The 16613-nt window shown below is 43.1% G+C and overlaps 1 protein-coding gene and 1 long non-coding RNA gene across 2 annotated transcripts; one reads left to right on the plus strand and one right to left on the minus strand.

The window, feature by feature from the left end:
- Positions 1-12888: 12888 nt before the first annotated feature.
- On the plus strand, positions 12889-13939 carry LOC311119709. Its single transcript, XR_014612014.1, has 2 exons — positions 12889-12939; positions 13323-13939. It is a non-coding gene; the product is annotated as an uncharacterized lncRNA (long non-coding RNA).
- Positions 13940-13988: 49 nt separating this feature from the next.
- On the minus strand, positions 13989-16612 carry LOC311119708 (uncharacterized protein). Its single transcript, XM_084194372.1, has 4 exons — positions 16446-16612; positions 15602-15799; positions 15406-15514; positions 13989-15166 (listed from the first exon to the last, which is right to left on the minus strand). The coding sequence occupies exons 1-4, from the start codon at positions 16449-16451 to the stop codon at positions 14223-14225; spliced, it is 1257 nt and encodes a 418-aa protein (XP_084050498.1). The 5' UTR covers positions 16452-16612; the 3' UTR covers positions 13989-14222.
- Between the last annotated feature and the right edge of the window lies 1 nt (position 16613).

Consider the following 16613-nt stretch of genomic DNA (forward strand, 5'->3'; position numbering starts at 1 on the left):
GAGTTACACACTACACCACACCACACACTGAGTGCTCTGAAACAGGGTCCTAGCTGTGGCATGCTATTCATTATGTAAGAAAGCATGCTGTGTTAAACCCCGCTGTATTCTCCTGAGAACACTAGCCTGCTGGAAAACAGACCAAATACAGCCTGATGTTGACACCTAGAGAATTACATACTGTGTGGTTCGAGCCCTGAATGCTGATTGGCTCACAGCCGTGGTATATTAGACCGTATACCACAGGTATGACAAAACATTTATTTATACTGCTCTAATTACGTAGGTAACCAGTTTATAAAAGCAATAAGGCACCTCGGGGGTTTGTGATATATGGCCAATATACCATCATGGCTAAGGGCTGTATCCAGGTACTCCGTGTTGCGTCGAGTGTAAGAACAGCCCTTAGCCGTGGTATATTGGCCATATACCACATCCCCCTCGGGCCTTATTGGTTAATTACAGGCTGGCCTCCTGGACACACATTAAACCTACTCCTGGACCAGAACTGATGTCCAGGAAACTGGCCCTATGTGTTGTTAACGTGGTAATCAGGTGTAGGAAGTCATCACATGTTGTGATCATGTTGTTTGTCTGGACCAATACTATGGTCATGTTTCATTTCTTATTCATATCTGGTGAACCAGCCAGCCAGCCAGCCTTGATTCTGTGGGTGGGATAGAGAGTTGTGATTGGTTGACTAAGGTTATTTGGAGTGATGCTGTCTGCTATACTATAATGTCTGTGTCCCAAATGGTACCCTATTCCCTATATAGTATACTACTTTTGACCATGGCCCATAGGGTGGAAACCATGCTATTATATAACCTGGCCCTGTCGATAATACTCTGATCTTTTTTAATCTTGTATATTATTATCGATGGCCATCTCAAAACGTTTACCCTCGCACACATTCCACACAATCTCACACACACACACACACACTCCTGTGTGTGAATGAATCACGTAAATGTAAAGCCACTCATGCGGAGGGAGGTTTTTGTATGGTGAAGCTCCACGTCTGGACTAAAGAGGAGAGGAAGTACGAAGCTGTACTGTTAATATTATTAACCACCAAGCCTGGTAAAAAGGCCATGTAAACTATAATACGTCCTCAACCAATAAATGTTTTTACATACGCTGACCCTCTCTGTTGTCTTCACTTTATTCCATATAGTTCATGTGCAGTATCTATAGCTGTACTGAATTGAATTCAATAACTTTATTGTTCCCCAAGGTAAGCTTATGGTGTAATCAATGGCATTGTTCCAAGAAGAGCAATCAGTCTCAACATCATGCATTTATCAGCACATCAGGTCTAAACAATGTGTGACAATACACGTCTGTTCAACAAGTACAAAGTTGTAGTGGACTCTGTTCAAAAGGAAATGTATCCTTTCCCTAGCAAGTACAACGTTGTAGTGTACCCTGTTCAAGTGGAAATTTATCCAGATCACAGTAGTGTGATTCTGTCCGCACATTATTGATGCAGCTGATAGCAGCATGCCCTTTGAACTCGCCTTGGGTTCAAAAGGCATTCCCATAGCGACAGTGATAGGGGCAGGTCTTTATATACACTGAACAAAAATATAAGCGCAACATGCAGTATTTTCAAAGATTTTAATGAGTTGCATTTCATATAAGGAAATCAGTCAATTGAAAAATTCAATAGGCCCCAATCTATGGATTTCACATGCCTGGAAATACAGATATGCATCTGTTGGTCACAGATACCTTTTTAAAAAGTATCTAGTGTGACCACCATTTGCCTCATGCAGTGCGACACATCTCCTTCGCATAGAGTTGATCAGGCTGTTGATTGTGGCCTGTGGAATGTTGTCCCACTCCTCTTCAATGGCTGTGCGAAGTTGCTGGATATTGGCGGGAACTGGAACACGCTGTCATACACGTCGATCCAGAGCATCCCAAACATGCTCAATGGGTGACGTGTCTGGTGAGTATGCAGGCCATGGAAGAATTGGGACATTTTCAGCTTCCAGGAATTGTGTACAGATCCTTGCGACATGTGGCCGTGCATTATCATGCTGAAACATGAGGTGATGGCGGCAGATGAATGGCACGACAATGGGCCTCAGGATCTCGTCACGGTATCTCTGTGCATTCAAATTGCCATCGATAAAATGCAAACGTGTTCGTAGCTTATGCCTGCCCATACCATAACCCCTCTGCCACCATGGGGCACTCTGTTCATAACATTGACATCAGCAAACCGCTCGCCCACACAACGCCATACACTCTGTCTGCCATCTGCCCGGTACAGTTGAAACCGGGATTTATCCGTGAAGAGCACAGTGTGCCAGTGGCCATCAAATGTGAGCATTTGTCCACTGAAGTCGGTTACGACGTCGAACTGCAGTCAGGTCAAGACCCTGGTGAGGATGACAAGCACGCAGATGAGCTTCCCTGAGATGGTTTCTGACAGTTTGTGCAGAAATATTTTGGTTGTGCAAACCCACAGTTTCATCAGCTGTCCGGTCGGCTGGTCTCGACGATCCCCCAGGTGAAGAAGCCGGATGTGGAGGTCCTGGGCTGGCGTGGTTACACGTGGTCTGTGGTTGTGAGGCCGGTTGGACGTACTGCCAAATGCTCTAAAATGACGTTGGAGGTGGCTTATGGTAGAGAAATGAACATACAATTATCTGGCAACAGCTCTGGTGGACATTCCTGCAGTCAGCATGCCAATTGAACGCTCTCTCAAAACTTGAGACATCTGTGGCATTGTGTTGTGTGACAACTGCACATTTTAGAGTGGCCTTTTATTGTCCCCAGCACAAGGTGCACCTGTGTAATCATGATGATCATGATGTTTAATCAGCTTCTTGATATGCCACACCTGTCAGGTGGATGGATTCTCTTGGCAAATGAGAAATGCTCACTAACAGGGATGTAAACCAATTTGTGCACAACGTTTGAGAGAAATAAGCTTTTTGTGCATATGGAAAATGTCTGTGATATTTTATTTCAGATCATGAAACATGGGACCAACACTTTACATGTTGGGTTTATTTTTTTGTTCAGTGTAGTTGGAAGGATTCTACAGGAGTGTGTGGGTGTGCTGTGTGTGTTCTTTCTGTCTGTGTGTGTGTGTGTGTATGACATCCTCTAATTAGATCCAGTTTCTGTGCCTGCAGGATGATGTCATGAGTGACTACATTCCTCTCTGGGTTTCCTGTGGCAGAGTGGAGTGTAAGATCTCACAGCCGTAGTGTGTGTGGGAGGTGTTGGTTCTGTCTTTCGTAATGTGTGTGTGTAGCGTTGGATCTGGTTGCCGTAACGAAACTCTGGCCAGAGGGGAAATGAATGAGTCATGAGTTTCCACTCCCTGAGGGGGAGGGAGGGAGGGAGAGAGAGAGAGAGAGGGAGAGAGAGAGGGAGGGAGGGAGAGATTACATCTCTCTGGTATCTGTCATGTATGGGTATTATCACACTAGAGGTATGTACTTTAATAGGAAACAGTAAAGCTGAAACTTATCTTGAGGGCTAGCAGCAGTTGTGGTGTAGTCTGGTTATCAGACAAGCTCTCTCCACGTTCCACAGAATAGAATGGAAACTGACCATAGAAATGGAGAAGTTATTGTCCACACAGTGTCATACCAAACATCATAATCAAACATTAGAACATCGTGAAGACAGATATCAGAGATATAGGCATAGAGATATCAGCGATGTAGAGATATGCAGAGAAAGCCTTCTCTCAGGTAGTAAGTGAAAGCAGCTGAAGCCGGTAAGACTTGGATCAGTTTTTGGCTGTGAGTGAGGTCAGGCAAGCTGAAGCTCAGATGAGATTATGAGATTTATGGTTCTGTCCTCTGAAATCAGTTTTAATGAGGAGCTTTGCCAGATCAGGCCTGATGGGGTATGACAGCAGTGGTAGAAGTCGCCCCTAATCACAGATCTAGGACCAGATTACTTTACTCCCCAGTCCTAACCATTAGGGGGATGTAATACCGTAGACATGACCCTAGATCAGTGGATAGGGACAGCTTCTACTTCCTTGAGGAAATAACTGCTCTGGAGACCAACAGACGAGCCTCCCTCTGAATAGGGACTCAGTTCATTGGTCTTTTCAAATACACCCAGTCCAGTACATTTATCATAACGTGACATTCGTTAAGTTCCTATTGATGTGTTCCTATTCCTTCCAAATGCTCTCATGAATTTTGGTTGAGCACCTTCTATTCCTTTACTTATTCATTAAATACATTTGTGTTTGTGTTATTAAATGTGACCATCATTAATGAGCTTGTGTGGTTTTGTCAGGATCACGGGCAGGGTAGAGGGGGGGCTATAGAGCTCTGTGTGGACTGTGTTGATAAATGAGAGGATTCATCTTTTAGAATAAACAAACCAACTGGACTGGATCCAGGGTCAAGGTGAACAGGCATGATGTAACACACACACGAAGTGGCAGCAGTGTGTTGGGTTTCCGGATGTGAAGAGTGTGTGCATGTGTGTGTATTTGTAAAGTTTCCCAGGTCGACCTGTGGTTAACAGCACAATGGGAGTGATAGAGCGTCCTTACAACTCCTTTCTCTCTCTCCCTCCCTACTGGCAGCACACAGGTAGTTAGTTCTCTCTCTCTCTCTCTCTCTCTCTCTCCCTCTCTCCCTCCCTCCCTCACTCTCTCTCCCTCCCTCCCTCACTCTCTCTCTCTCTCTCTCTCTCTATCTCTCTCTCTCTCTCTCTCTCTCTCTCTCTCTCTCTCTCCCTCTCTCGCTCCCTCCCTCACTCTCGCTCCCTCCCTCACTCTCTCTCTCTCTCTCGCTCCCTCCCTCTCTCTCGCTCCCTCCCTCTCTCTCGCTCCCTCTCTCCCTCTCTCGCTCCCTCCCTCACTCTCTCTCCCTCCCTACTGGCAGCACACAGGTAGTTTGTTCTCTCTCTCTCTCTCCCTCTCTCTCTCTCTCTCTCTCCCTCTCTCGCTCCCTCCCTCACTCTCTCTCCCTCTCTCCCTCTCTCCCTCCCTCCCTCACTCTCTCTCCCTCTCTCTCTCTCTCTCTCTCTCTCTCTCTCTCTCTCTATCTCTCTCTCTCTCTCTCTCTCCCTCTCTCGCTCCCTCCCTCACTCTCGCTCCCTCCCTCACTCTCTCTCTCTCTCTCTCGCTCCCTCCCTCTCTCTCGCTCCCTCCCTCTCTCTCGCTCCCTCTCTCCCTCTCTCGCTCCCTCCCTCACTCTCTCTCCCTCCCTACTGGCAGCACACAGGTAGTTTGTTCTCTCTCTCTCTCTCCCTCTCTCTCTCTCCCTCTCTCGCTCCCTCCCTCACTCTCTCTCCCTCCCTCACTCTCTCTCTCTCTCTCTCTCTCTCTCGCTCCCTCTCTCTCTCTCTCTCTCTCTCAATTCAATGTCAATTGAAGGGCTTTATTGGCATGGGAAACGTGTGTAAACATTGCCAAAGCAAGTGAAGTAGATAGTAAACAAAAGTGAAATAAACAATAAATATTAACAGTAAACATTACACTCAGAAGTTCCAAAAGAATAAAGACATTTCAAATGTCATTATGTCTATATACAGTGTTGTAACAATGTGCAAATAGTTAAAGTACAAATGGGAAAATAAATAAACATAAATATGGGTTGTATTTACAATGGTGTTTGTTCTTCACTGGTTGCCCTTTTCTTGTGGCAACAGGTCACACATCTTACTGCTGTGGTATTTCACCCAATAGATATGGGAGTTTATCAAAATTGAATTGTTTTCGAATTCTTTGTGGGTCTGTGTAATCTGAGGGAAATATGTGTCTCTAATATGGTCATAGATTTGGCAGGAGGTTAGGAAGTGCAGCTCAGTTTCCATCTCATTTTGTGGGCAGTGTGCACATAGCCTGTCTTCTCTTGAGAGCCTGGTCTGCCTACAGCGGCCTTTCTCAATAGCAAGACTATGCTCACTGAGTCTGTACATAGTCAAAGATTTCCTTAAGCTTGGGTCAGTCACAGTGGTCAGGTATTCTGCCACTGTGTACTCTCTGTTTAGGGCCAAATAGCATTCTAGTTTGCGCTGTTTTTTTGTTAATTCTTTCCAATGTGTCAAGTAATTATCTTTTTGTTTTCTCATGATTTGGTTGGTTCTAATTGTGTTGCTGTCCTGGGGCTCTGTGGGGTCTGTTTGTGTTTGTGAACAGAGCCCCAGGACCAGCTTGCTTAGGGGACTATTCTCCAGGTTCATCTCTCTGTAGGTGATGGCTTTGTTATGGAAGGTTTGGGAATCGCTTCCTTTTAGGTGGTTGTAGAATTGAATAATTTAGCGGGTATCGGCCTAATTCTGCTCTGCTCAAGAATTTTTAGCCAGATCCTAATTGGTATGTCGAATTGTATGTTCCTTTTGATGGCGTAGAAGGCCCTTCTTGCCTTGTCTCTCAGATCGTTCACAGCTTTGTGGAAGTTACCTGTGGCGCTGATGTTTAGGCCAAGGTATGTATAGTTTTTTGTGTGCTGTAGGGCAATGGTGTCTACAAGGAATTTGTATTTGTGGTCCTGGCAACTGGACCTTTTTTGGAACCTTATTTTTGTCTTACTGAGATTTACTGTCAAAGCCCAGGTCTGACAGAATCTGTGCAGAAGATCTAGGTGCTGCTGTAGGCCCTACTTGGATGGAGACAGAAGCACCAGATTATCAGCAAACAGTAGACATTTGACTTCAGATTCTAGTAGGGTGATGCCGGGTGCTGCAGACTGTTCTAGTGTCCTCGCCAATTCGTTGATATAAATGTTGAAGAGGGTGGGGCTCAAGCTGCATCTGTCTCACCTCACGGCCCTGTGGAAAGAAATGTGTGTGATTAAATAATTATAATAAATAATATGCTATTTAGCAGATGCTTTTATCCAAAGCGACTTACAGTCATGCGTGCATACATTTTTTGTGTATGATTTTTGCCAATTTTAACCGCACTGTTTGTTTACATGGATTTTTTTTACATGGATTTTATAATGTATGTTTTTCCCCCAACACCGCTTTCCATCAATTTGTATAGCAGACCCTCGTACCAAATTGAGTCAAAAGCTTTTTTGAAATCAACAAAGCATGAGAAGACTTTGCCTTTGTTTTGGTTTGTTTGTTTGTCAATTACGGTGTGCAGGGTGAATACATGGTCTGTCATACAGTAATTTGGTAAAAAGCCAAATTGACAAATCTCTCTCTCTCCCCATACGCAGTATCTTAATTGTTCAACAGGTGATTCCCTTACAAACAAATATTGCAGTCAGAGTGCAGTACACTGCAGTACAACTGCAGATAGAATCCAATATAACTGCAGTATGTTGCAAATACTGCGTCCAAAATAACACGTTTTCTTTTACTTCAGTAATTTCGCAGTATAACTGCAGTTCAACTGCAGTACACTGCAGTTATTCTGCAATTACTTCGTCCAAAATACCACAGTCGACTGCAGTTACTGCGCTTTTATTGCAGTTTCAAAACTGCAATCTTTTTTTGTAAGGGTTAAATGATAAAATATCACAGTAATTTCCAGGAACGTTTTAATCTGATGCATGTTTACATGCACCTTATTTCATAGCGCTCATCTGCCGCCACCTGGTGGATATTCAACGCAGTTAATCGTGCATTTCTGTGTCGTGCTGAACTGGGAAACAAAATCTGCAAAAGCGCTAATAGGCCCTTTTCACGATGACGTCATCTAACTTCCGCCATTCCGCGTAGCAGGTTAACTTCACTTCCGTTCGCCCGTAACCTGAGACTTCTCTTCTGAGGTACGTTTAAGTTAAATTAGTAAAGTTAAGAGTAATAATGTTTACGTATATGCAATGGTTTGTAACTTGCTAACGTTATTGTTAATTCATAATTGTTCACTGCCTTAGTTACTTAAAAGTGGGCTAACGTTAGCTAACAACAACTTAGTACCAGATACCGATAACGTTAAAAGGTAGCGTTACATTGCTGCCTGGCTGTAATGTAACAAGTTTACTTAGCTAGCTATCTAACCCTTTGTTAGGCAGTTAGTTTATTCATGAATGTATAGTAACTCACCTATTCAAATACTGTTGTGCATGATAGCTAGATAAATATTGATTCCTGGTCAAAGCTGAATGTTAATTTAGCTGTTTCTTTTCTCCCGGTGTCTGTATCACAACAGTATCCCATCCAACACCGAAGCATGGCACAATCTTCGAGAAGATGCCAATTTGTGCACAACGTTTGAGAGAAATAAGCTTTTTGTGCATATGGAAAATGTCTGTGATATTTTATTTCAGATCATGAAACATGGGACCAACACTTTACATGTTGGGTTTATTTTTTTGTTCAGTGTAGTTGGAAGGATTCTACAGGAGTGTGTGGGTGTGCTGTGTGTGTTCTTTCTGTCTGTGTGTGTGTGTGTGTATGACATCCTCTAATTAGATCCAGTTTCTGTGCCTGCAGGATGATGTCATGAGTGACTACATTCCTCTCTGGGTTTCCTGTGGCAGAGTGGAGTGTAAGATCTCACAGCCGTAGTGTGTGTGGGAGGTGTTGGTTCTGTCTTTCGTAATGTGTGTGTGTAGCGTTGGATCTGGTTGCCGTAACGAAACTCTGGCCAGAGGGGAAATGAATGAGTCATGAGTTTCCACTCCCTGAGGGGGAGGGAGGGAGGGAGAGAGAGAGAGAGAGAGAGGGAGAGAGAGAGGGAGGGAGGGAGAGATTACATCTCTCTGGTATCTGTCATGTATGGGTATTATCACACTAGAGGTATGTACTTTAATAGGAAACAGTAAAGCTGAAACTTATCTTGAGGGCTAGCAGCAGTTGTGGTGTAGTCTGGTTATCAGACAAGCTCTCTCCACGTTCCACAGAATAGAATGGAAACTGACCATAGAAATGGAGAAGTTATTGTCCACACAGTGTCATACCAAACATCATAATCAAACATTAGAACATCGTGAAGACAGATATCAGAGATATAGGCATAGAGATATCAGCGATGTAGAGATATGCAGAGAAAGCCTTCTCTCAGGTAGTAAGTGAAAGCAGCTGAAGCCGGTAAGACTTGGATCAGTTTTTGGCTGTGAGTGAGGTCAGGCAAGCTGAAGCTCAGATGAGATTATGAGATTTATGGTTCTGTCCTCTGAAATCAGTTTTAATGAGGAGCTTTGCCAGATCAGGCCTGATGGGGTATGACAGCAGTGGTAGAAGTCGCCCCTAATCACAGATCTAGGACCAGATTACTTTACTCCCCAGTCCTAACCATTAGGGGGATGTAATACCGTAGACATGACCCTAGATCAGTGGATAGGGACAGCTTCTACTTCCTTGAGGAAATAACTGCTCTGGAGACCAACAGACGAGCCTCCCTCTGAATAGGGACTCAGTTCATTGGTCTTTTCAAATACACCCAGTCCAGTACATTTATCATAACGTGACATTCGTTAAGTTCCTATTGATGTGTTCCTATTCCTTCCAAATGCTCTCATGAATTTTGGTTGAGCACCTTCTATTCCTTTACTTATTCATTAAATACATTTGTGTTTGTGTTATTAAATGTGACCATCATTAATGAGCTTGTGTGGTTTTGTCAGGATCACGGGCAGGGTAGAGGGGGGGCTATAGAGCTCTGTGTGGACTGTGTTGATAAATGAGAGGATTCATCTTTTAGAATAAACAAACCAACTGGACTGGATCCAGGGTCAAGGTGAACAGGCATGATGTAACACACACACGAAGTGGCAGCAGTGTGTTGGGTTTCCGGATGTGAAGAGTGTGTGCATGTGTGTGTATTTGTAAAGTTTCCCAGGTCGACCTGTGGTTAACAGCACAATGGGAGTGATAGAGCGTCCTTACAACTCCTTTCTCTCTCTCCCTCCCTACTGGCAGCACACAGGTAGTTAGTTCTCTCTCTCTCTCTCTCTCTCTCTCTCCCTCTCTCCCTCCCTCCCTCACTCTCTCTCCCTCCCTCCCTCACTCTCTCTCTCTCTCTCTCTCTCTATCTCTCTCTCTCTCTCTCTCTCTCTCCCCCTCTCTCGCTCCCTCCCTCACTCTCGCTCCCTCCCTCACTCTCTCTCTCTCTCTCGCTCCCTCCCTCTCTCTCGCTCCCTCCCTCTCTCTCGCTCCCTCTCTCCCTCTCTCGCTCCCTCCCTCACTCTCTCTCCCTCCCTACTGGCAGCACACAGGTAGTTTGTTCTCTCTCTCTCTCTCCCTCTCTCTCTCTCTCTCTCTCCCTCTCTCGCTCCCTCCCTCACTCTCTCTCCCTCTCTCCCTCCCTCCCTCACTCTCTCTCCCTCTCTCTCTCTCTCTCTCTCTCTCTCTCTCTCTCTATCTCTCTCTCTCTCTCTCTCTCCCTCTCTCGCTCCCTCCCTCACTCTCGCTCCCTCCCTCACTCTCTCTCTCTCTCTCTCGCTCCCTCCCTCTCTCTCGCTCCCTCCCTCTCTCTCGCTCCCTCTCTCCCTCTCTCGCTCCCTCCCTCACTCTCTCTCCCTCCCTACTGGCAGCACACAGGTAGTTTGTTCTCTCTCTCTCTCTCCCTCTCTCTCTCTCCCTCTCTCGCTCCCTCCCTCACTCTCTCTCCCTCCCTCACTCTCTCTCTCTCTCTCTCTCTCTCTCGCTCCCTCTCTCTCTCTCTCTCTCTCAATTCAATGTCAATTGAAGGGCTTTATTGGCATGGGAAACGTGTGTAAACATTGCCAAAGCAAGTGAAGTAGATAGTAAACAAAAGTGAAATAAACAATAAATATTAACAGTAAACATTACACTCAGAAGTTCCAAAAGAATAAAGACATTTCAAATGTCATTATGTCTATATACAGTGTTGTAACAATGTGCAAATAGTTAAAGTACAAATGGGAAAATAAATAAACATAAATATGGGTTGTATTTACAATGGTGTTTGTTCTTCACTGGTTGCCCTTTTCTTGTGGCAACAGGTCACACATCTTACTGCTGTGGTATTTCACCCAATAGATATGGGAGTTTATCAAAATTGAATTGTTTTCGAATTCTTTGTGGGTCTGTGTAATCTGAGGGAAATATGTGTCTCTAATATGGTCATAGATTTGGCAGGAGGTTAGGAAGTGCAGCTCAGTTTCCATCTCATTTTGTGGGCAGTGTGCACATAGCCTGTCTTCTCTTGAGAGCCTGGTCTGCCTACAGCGGCCTTTCTCAATAGCAAGACTATGCTCACTGAGTCTGTACATAGTCAAAGATTTCCTTAAGCTTGGGTCAGTCACAGTGGTCAGGTATTCTGCCACTGTGTACTCTCTGTTTAGGGCCAAATAGCATTCTAGTTTGCGCTGTTTTTTTGTTAATTCTTTCCAATGTGTCAAGTAATTATCTTTTTGTTTTCTCATGATTTGGTTGGTTCTAATTGTGTTGCTGTCCTGGGGCTCTGTGGGGTCTGTTTGTGTTTGTGAACAGAGCCCCAGGACCAGCTTGCTTAGGGGACTATTCTCCAGGTTCATCTCTCTGTAGGTGATGGCTTTGTTATGGAAGGTTTGGGAATCGCTTCCTTTTAGGTGGTTGTAGAATTGAATAATTTAGCGGGTATCGGCCTAATTCTGCTCTGCTCAAGAATTTTTAGCCAGATCCTAATTGGTATGTCGAATTGTATGTTCCTTTTGATGGCGTAGAAGGCCCTTCTTGCCTTGTCTCTCAGATCGTTCACAGCTTTGTGGAAGTTACCTGTGGCGCTGATGTTTAGGCCAAGGTATGTATAGTTTTTTGTGTGCTGTAGGGCAATGGTGTCTACAAGGAATTTGTATTTGTGGTCCTGGCAACTGGACCTTTTTTGGAACCTTATTTTTGTCTTACTGAGATTTACTGTCAAAGCCCAGGTCTGACAGAATCTGTGCAGAAGATCTAGGTGCTGCTGTAGGCCCTACTTGGATGGAGACAGAAGCACCAGATTATCAGCAAACAGTAGACATTTGACTTCAGATTCTAGTAGGGTGATGCCGGGTGCTGCAGACTGTTCTAGTGTCCTCGCCAATTCGTTGATATAAATGTTGAAGAGGGTGGGGCTCAAGCTGCATCTGTCTCACCTCACGGCCCTGTGGAAAGAAATGTGTGTGATTAAATAATTATAATAAATAATATGCTATTTAGCAGATGCTTTTATCCAAAGCGACTTACAGTCATGCGTGCATACATTTTTTGTGTATGATTTTTGCCAATTTTAACCGCACACTGTTTGTTTACATGGATTTTTTTTACATGGATTTTATAATGTATGTTTTTCCCCCAACACCGCTTTCCATCAATTTGTATAGCAGACCCTCGTACCAAATTGAGTCAAAAGCTTTTTTGAAATCAACAAAGCATGAGAAGACTTTGCCTTTGTTTTGGTTTGTTTGTTTGTCAATTACGGTGTGCAGGGTGAATACATGGTCTGTCATACAGTAATTTGGTAAAAAGCCAAATTGACAAATCTCTCTCTCTCCCCATACGCAGTATCTTAATTGTTCAACAGGTGATTCCCTTACAAACAAATATTGCAGTCAGAGTGCAGTACACTGCAGTACAACTGCAGATAGAATCCAATATAACTGCAGTATGTTGCAAATACTGCGTCCAAAATAACACGTTTTCTTTTACTTCAGTAATTTCGCAGTATAACTGCAGTTCAACTGCAGTACACTGCAGTTATTCTGCAATTACTTCGTCCAAAATACCACAGTCGACTGCAGTTACTGCGCTTTTATTGCAGTTTCAAAACTGCAATCTTTTTTTGTAAGGGTTAAATGATAAAATATCACAGTAATTTCCAGGAACGTTTTAATCTGATGCATGTTTACATGCACCTTATTTCATAGCGCTCATCTGCCGCCACCTGGTGGATATTCAACGCAGTTAATCGTGCATTTCTGTGTCGTGCTGAACTGGGAAACAAAATCTGCAAAAGCGCTAATAGGCCCTTTTCACGATGACGTCATCTAACTTCCGCCATTCCGCGTAGCAGGTTAACTTCACTTCCGTTCGCCCGTAACCTGAGACTTCTCTTCTGAGGTACGTTTAAGTTAAATTAGTAAAGTTAAGAGTAATAATGTTTACGTATATGCAATGGTTTGTAACTTGCTAACGTTATTGTTAATTCATAATTGTTCACTGCCTTAGTTACTTAAAAGTGGGCTAACGTTAGCTAACAACAACTTAGTACCAGATACCGATAACGTTAAAAGGTAGCGTTACATTGCTGCCTGGCTGTAATGTAACAAGTTTACTTAGCTAGCTATCTAACCCTTTGTTAGGCAGTTAGTTTATTCATGAATGTATAGTAACTCACCTATTCAAATACTGTTGTGCATGATAGCTAGATAAATATTGATTCCTGGTCAAAGCTGAATGTTAATTTAGCTGTTTCTTTTCTCCCGGTGTCTGTATCACAACAGTATCCCATCCAACACCGAAGCATGGCACAATCTTCGAGAAGATGCTATTGCAGTGTACCATTTTGTTCAAACAACAAACAGAAATTCCCGTATCTTCCCGTAAAAATCTCCTCAGCTCAGCAGGGAGGACACTCTTAAGACCCAGGCCATCGCCCGGCTGAGGATTTTAGTCGAGAGGGCCATACGGAGGGTGAAGGAGTACCATATCTGGGATGGGCTTGTTCCTCTTTCCACAGTGGGTTCAGTGAATCAGCTGTGGGCCATCTGCTGCCTCATGTCGAACTATCAGGGACCTCTTGACATTAAAGGAGACAAACCAGTCTGATGTTTTTGTCAACTGGAAGTTGTATATTTCCTGAGTAAGCTAGATGGGCTGTAAATAGAAGTACTTTTATATTACTGTATTGTATGTACAAAAAAATGTAAATATGAATTAACTTTGTTGGTAATTTAATTGATCTAATGTTATACTGTATGTTTTTGTTAAGGGTAATAACTTTTTCATAGCTATTAATGAACCTAATGTGATATATTGTAAAAATATCCAACTATTAACCATGTTATGTGCTTATGTGTCATGGCACTGATGGAACTATTAAATATATGTTTGCAAGCAACTGCTTCCAATCCTTTTTGATTTTGGTAAGAGCATTTACAACATCGCAATCCTTTTCAAAATTTGTATTTCAATACATAGATATACAGTATATAACACAATTAAGTTCATTTGCAGTTAAAGAAAAACATGTCGACATTTACATCACAATCCTTTTCAAAATGTGTGTTTCAGTACATAGGAGATATACAGTATATGACAAGTTAATTTGCAGTTAAAGAAAAAAATGTCAAAGGTTCACCTTCCACATTTACCTTAACACTATTTACACATAAAATTCTGCCTTATGTTTTATAACTTAAGAAGACATCCATGTAGATGTTATAATAGAAATGATCAAGCTTCTGTCGCATTGAGTGGATAATCTCCTCATCCCTAAAGATTCTCTCAACTGTGAAGTCAGTGCGGGTATCTGTAATGAAGTCACACCACTGAAGTCCGCTTAAGGCGAGTTGGCCTTGAACCTGATAGTAGTATTTGTGGCTCTTCTTAAGGCAGGCCTGGCCTTTAACTGTGATCAGGTGTTTAACTTGGGTAACATTTTCAACATCGCAACTCTTAACCTCAGCAAGACCAAATGGTGGTGCTTCTGTTGGGCAGAAGACTTTAGCATCCGGGCTGGCTGCAAGGTGAGGTGAATCAGGGTGGATGATGACCCCGCATTGTTTCAGAGAGACATCACAAAAATCAGAATATTGCCTCAGTATCTCAGGTTCCAGATCCAACCCTCTTCTCATAGCAGCTGTCTGAGGAGTTCCTCTCAGAATGCGGGTTGCCAAAGCCTTGGCAGACAACTCCCCACGAACATGGCATATTTCACGGAATCTGCTGGCTGTCAGTCGGGGTTTGCGTACCTGGCTCCACAGCTGGCATTCTGACTGCATTCTTGTTTCTGCTTCAATAGCAGCAGACATCTCCTCTGACACAATCAGGCTGTCCAAATGACATTGTTGTATGTAGTTGGGCTCAAAATCAATGGGAAATTTAAAGTTGTAACCTTCAATAGGCAACTGAGGAAACTCACTGGCACCAGGGTGTTTAATAATATCTCTACTTAATTCTAGAGGGCACTGGTAAGAAAGCACAGACCCAAATGGCACAGGGCCAAATTTAGAGTCCACCAAATTAAGGCCCTCAAGCCCGTGCAGCAATTTGCAAATCCCTGGTTGTGGACGGATGTCTTTCAGTTTCTCAGCACTGGCCATGACGTGAGGATCCGGAATAGGCCCTGGCATGAAAGTGAGATATGTCAAGTTTAGATTTCATTAAATGCCACCTTATCTTTTTCACTAAAAAAGACAACCACACTCATCCAGTCTCGTACATGCTTCTAATACAAATAAAAAAATATCCACTGAAAGTCTATATAAAAAGTAACAAATAATAATCACTTTTATGTTTGTATTATTTTAGAAATGCACTAAAGTCTTTGTGCTCTAGTACAGGCGGGGGCTCATTCAGACTCACCATCATAGGCTCGGTACAGTGTGCACTTCACACCAGCTCTGACACTTGTTTTTTTCTTAGCCGCTGGTTTACACACCGCCATATCATTGGTGGCCTCTGGTACAATTCCCTGTGATATAATAATGATGAACAATACATTGTCAAAAGTCAATACAAACTGCAAAGTTCTGCATCAGTGTAACAAATAATGTCTGACCTGTGTCCTAGGCCGGTGCCAGGTCTGCAGTGCGCTGGTGCATGACAGAGGCAATGGCACTGTCTTAAAGCCCATGGTAACATAGTGAGCACTTTGAAAAAGAAGTGCTACTATGTGATTACATAGTGCTTTCCCAGCAGAGCAGGAACATGACATGTGATTGAGTACCACAGGAACCTCTGCAGAGTCTAGTGTAACCTGTTCATAGAGACATAGCAATTAGTGCTGTACTTACAAAACATTTTTTCTGCGTTTCATTATAAACTACTGTACACAATTTTCAAAACCCAATTTCTTTTTTTTATTAAGAAAAATTGGCTGTTCTGAAACCTTTGACAAGTAGTGCCAACACTTATCGAAAATTTGAACATTTTCAGTTATCACAGAATCTTTCCCAGTCTTTATTGCCGTCAACAACCCACATCGGTTTGTAAGAATTTCGTTGTGTATTAAGTTTAATGATACAAAATCAGAGCTCAGACTGAGAAACAAACTGATCCACAGTGGAACATTGTGGAATCATTCTTATTAAATCTGCAACCGCAGCAAAACACAACAAAAAGAAAACTTATCTATCTTAACCTATCTTATCATAATGTTAGAGAACTGTTTATCTGAGAAACCTGAAGCCGATGAGCCTCCTCATTTTTCTTCATGGACCTGTAACATCGCCCTCTCACTGTCACCTCACCGTTAACTACACTTGAGACTGTTTCAATACAGTGATTGGGAGAAAGGGCGCAGCATTAGCCATTAATACATTACTGACTCTTATCTTACGGTCGATACAAACAGCAGTAATATTAAAAAGAGGCTGCAAAACAGAAACTCGTCAGCTCATAACCTTCATAATCAAACAGGTAACCTTCAACGAAGAACTTGTAGCCTTTATCAAGCTTCGATCTTGAAGTAAGGGACCACTTGTCAGCAAGTCGTTCTACGTCGTTAAGTCGTATTGGTGGCAGATGTGAAAGGGACTGGGTGAACTCCATAATGATGTGCTACTAGCTAA

Source organism: Coregonus lavaretus (genome assembly GCF_964263955.1).
Source record: "Coregonus lavaretus genome assembly, contig: HAP1_SCAFFOLD_290, whole genome shotgun sequence".
Classification (NCBI taxonomy): Eukaryota; Metazoa; Chordata; class Actinopteri; order Salmoniformes; family Salmonidae; genus Coregonus; species Coregonus lavaretus.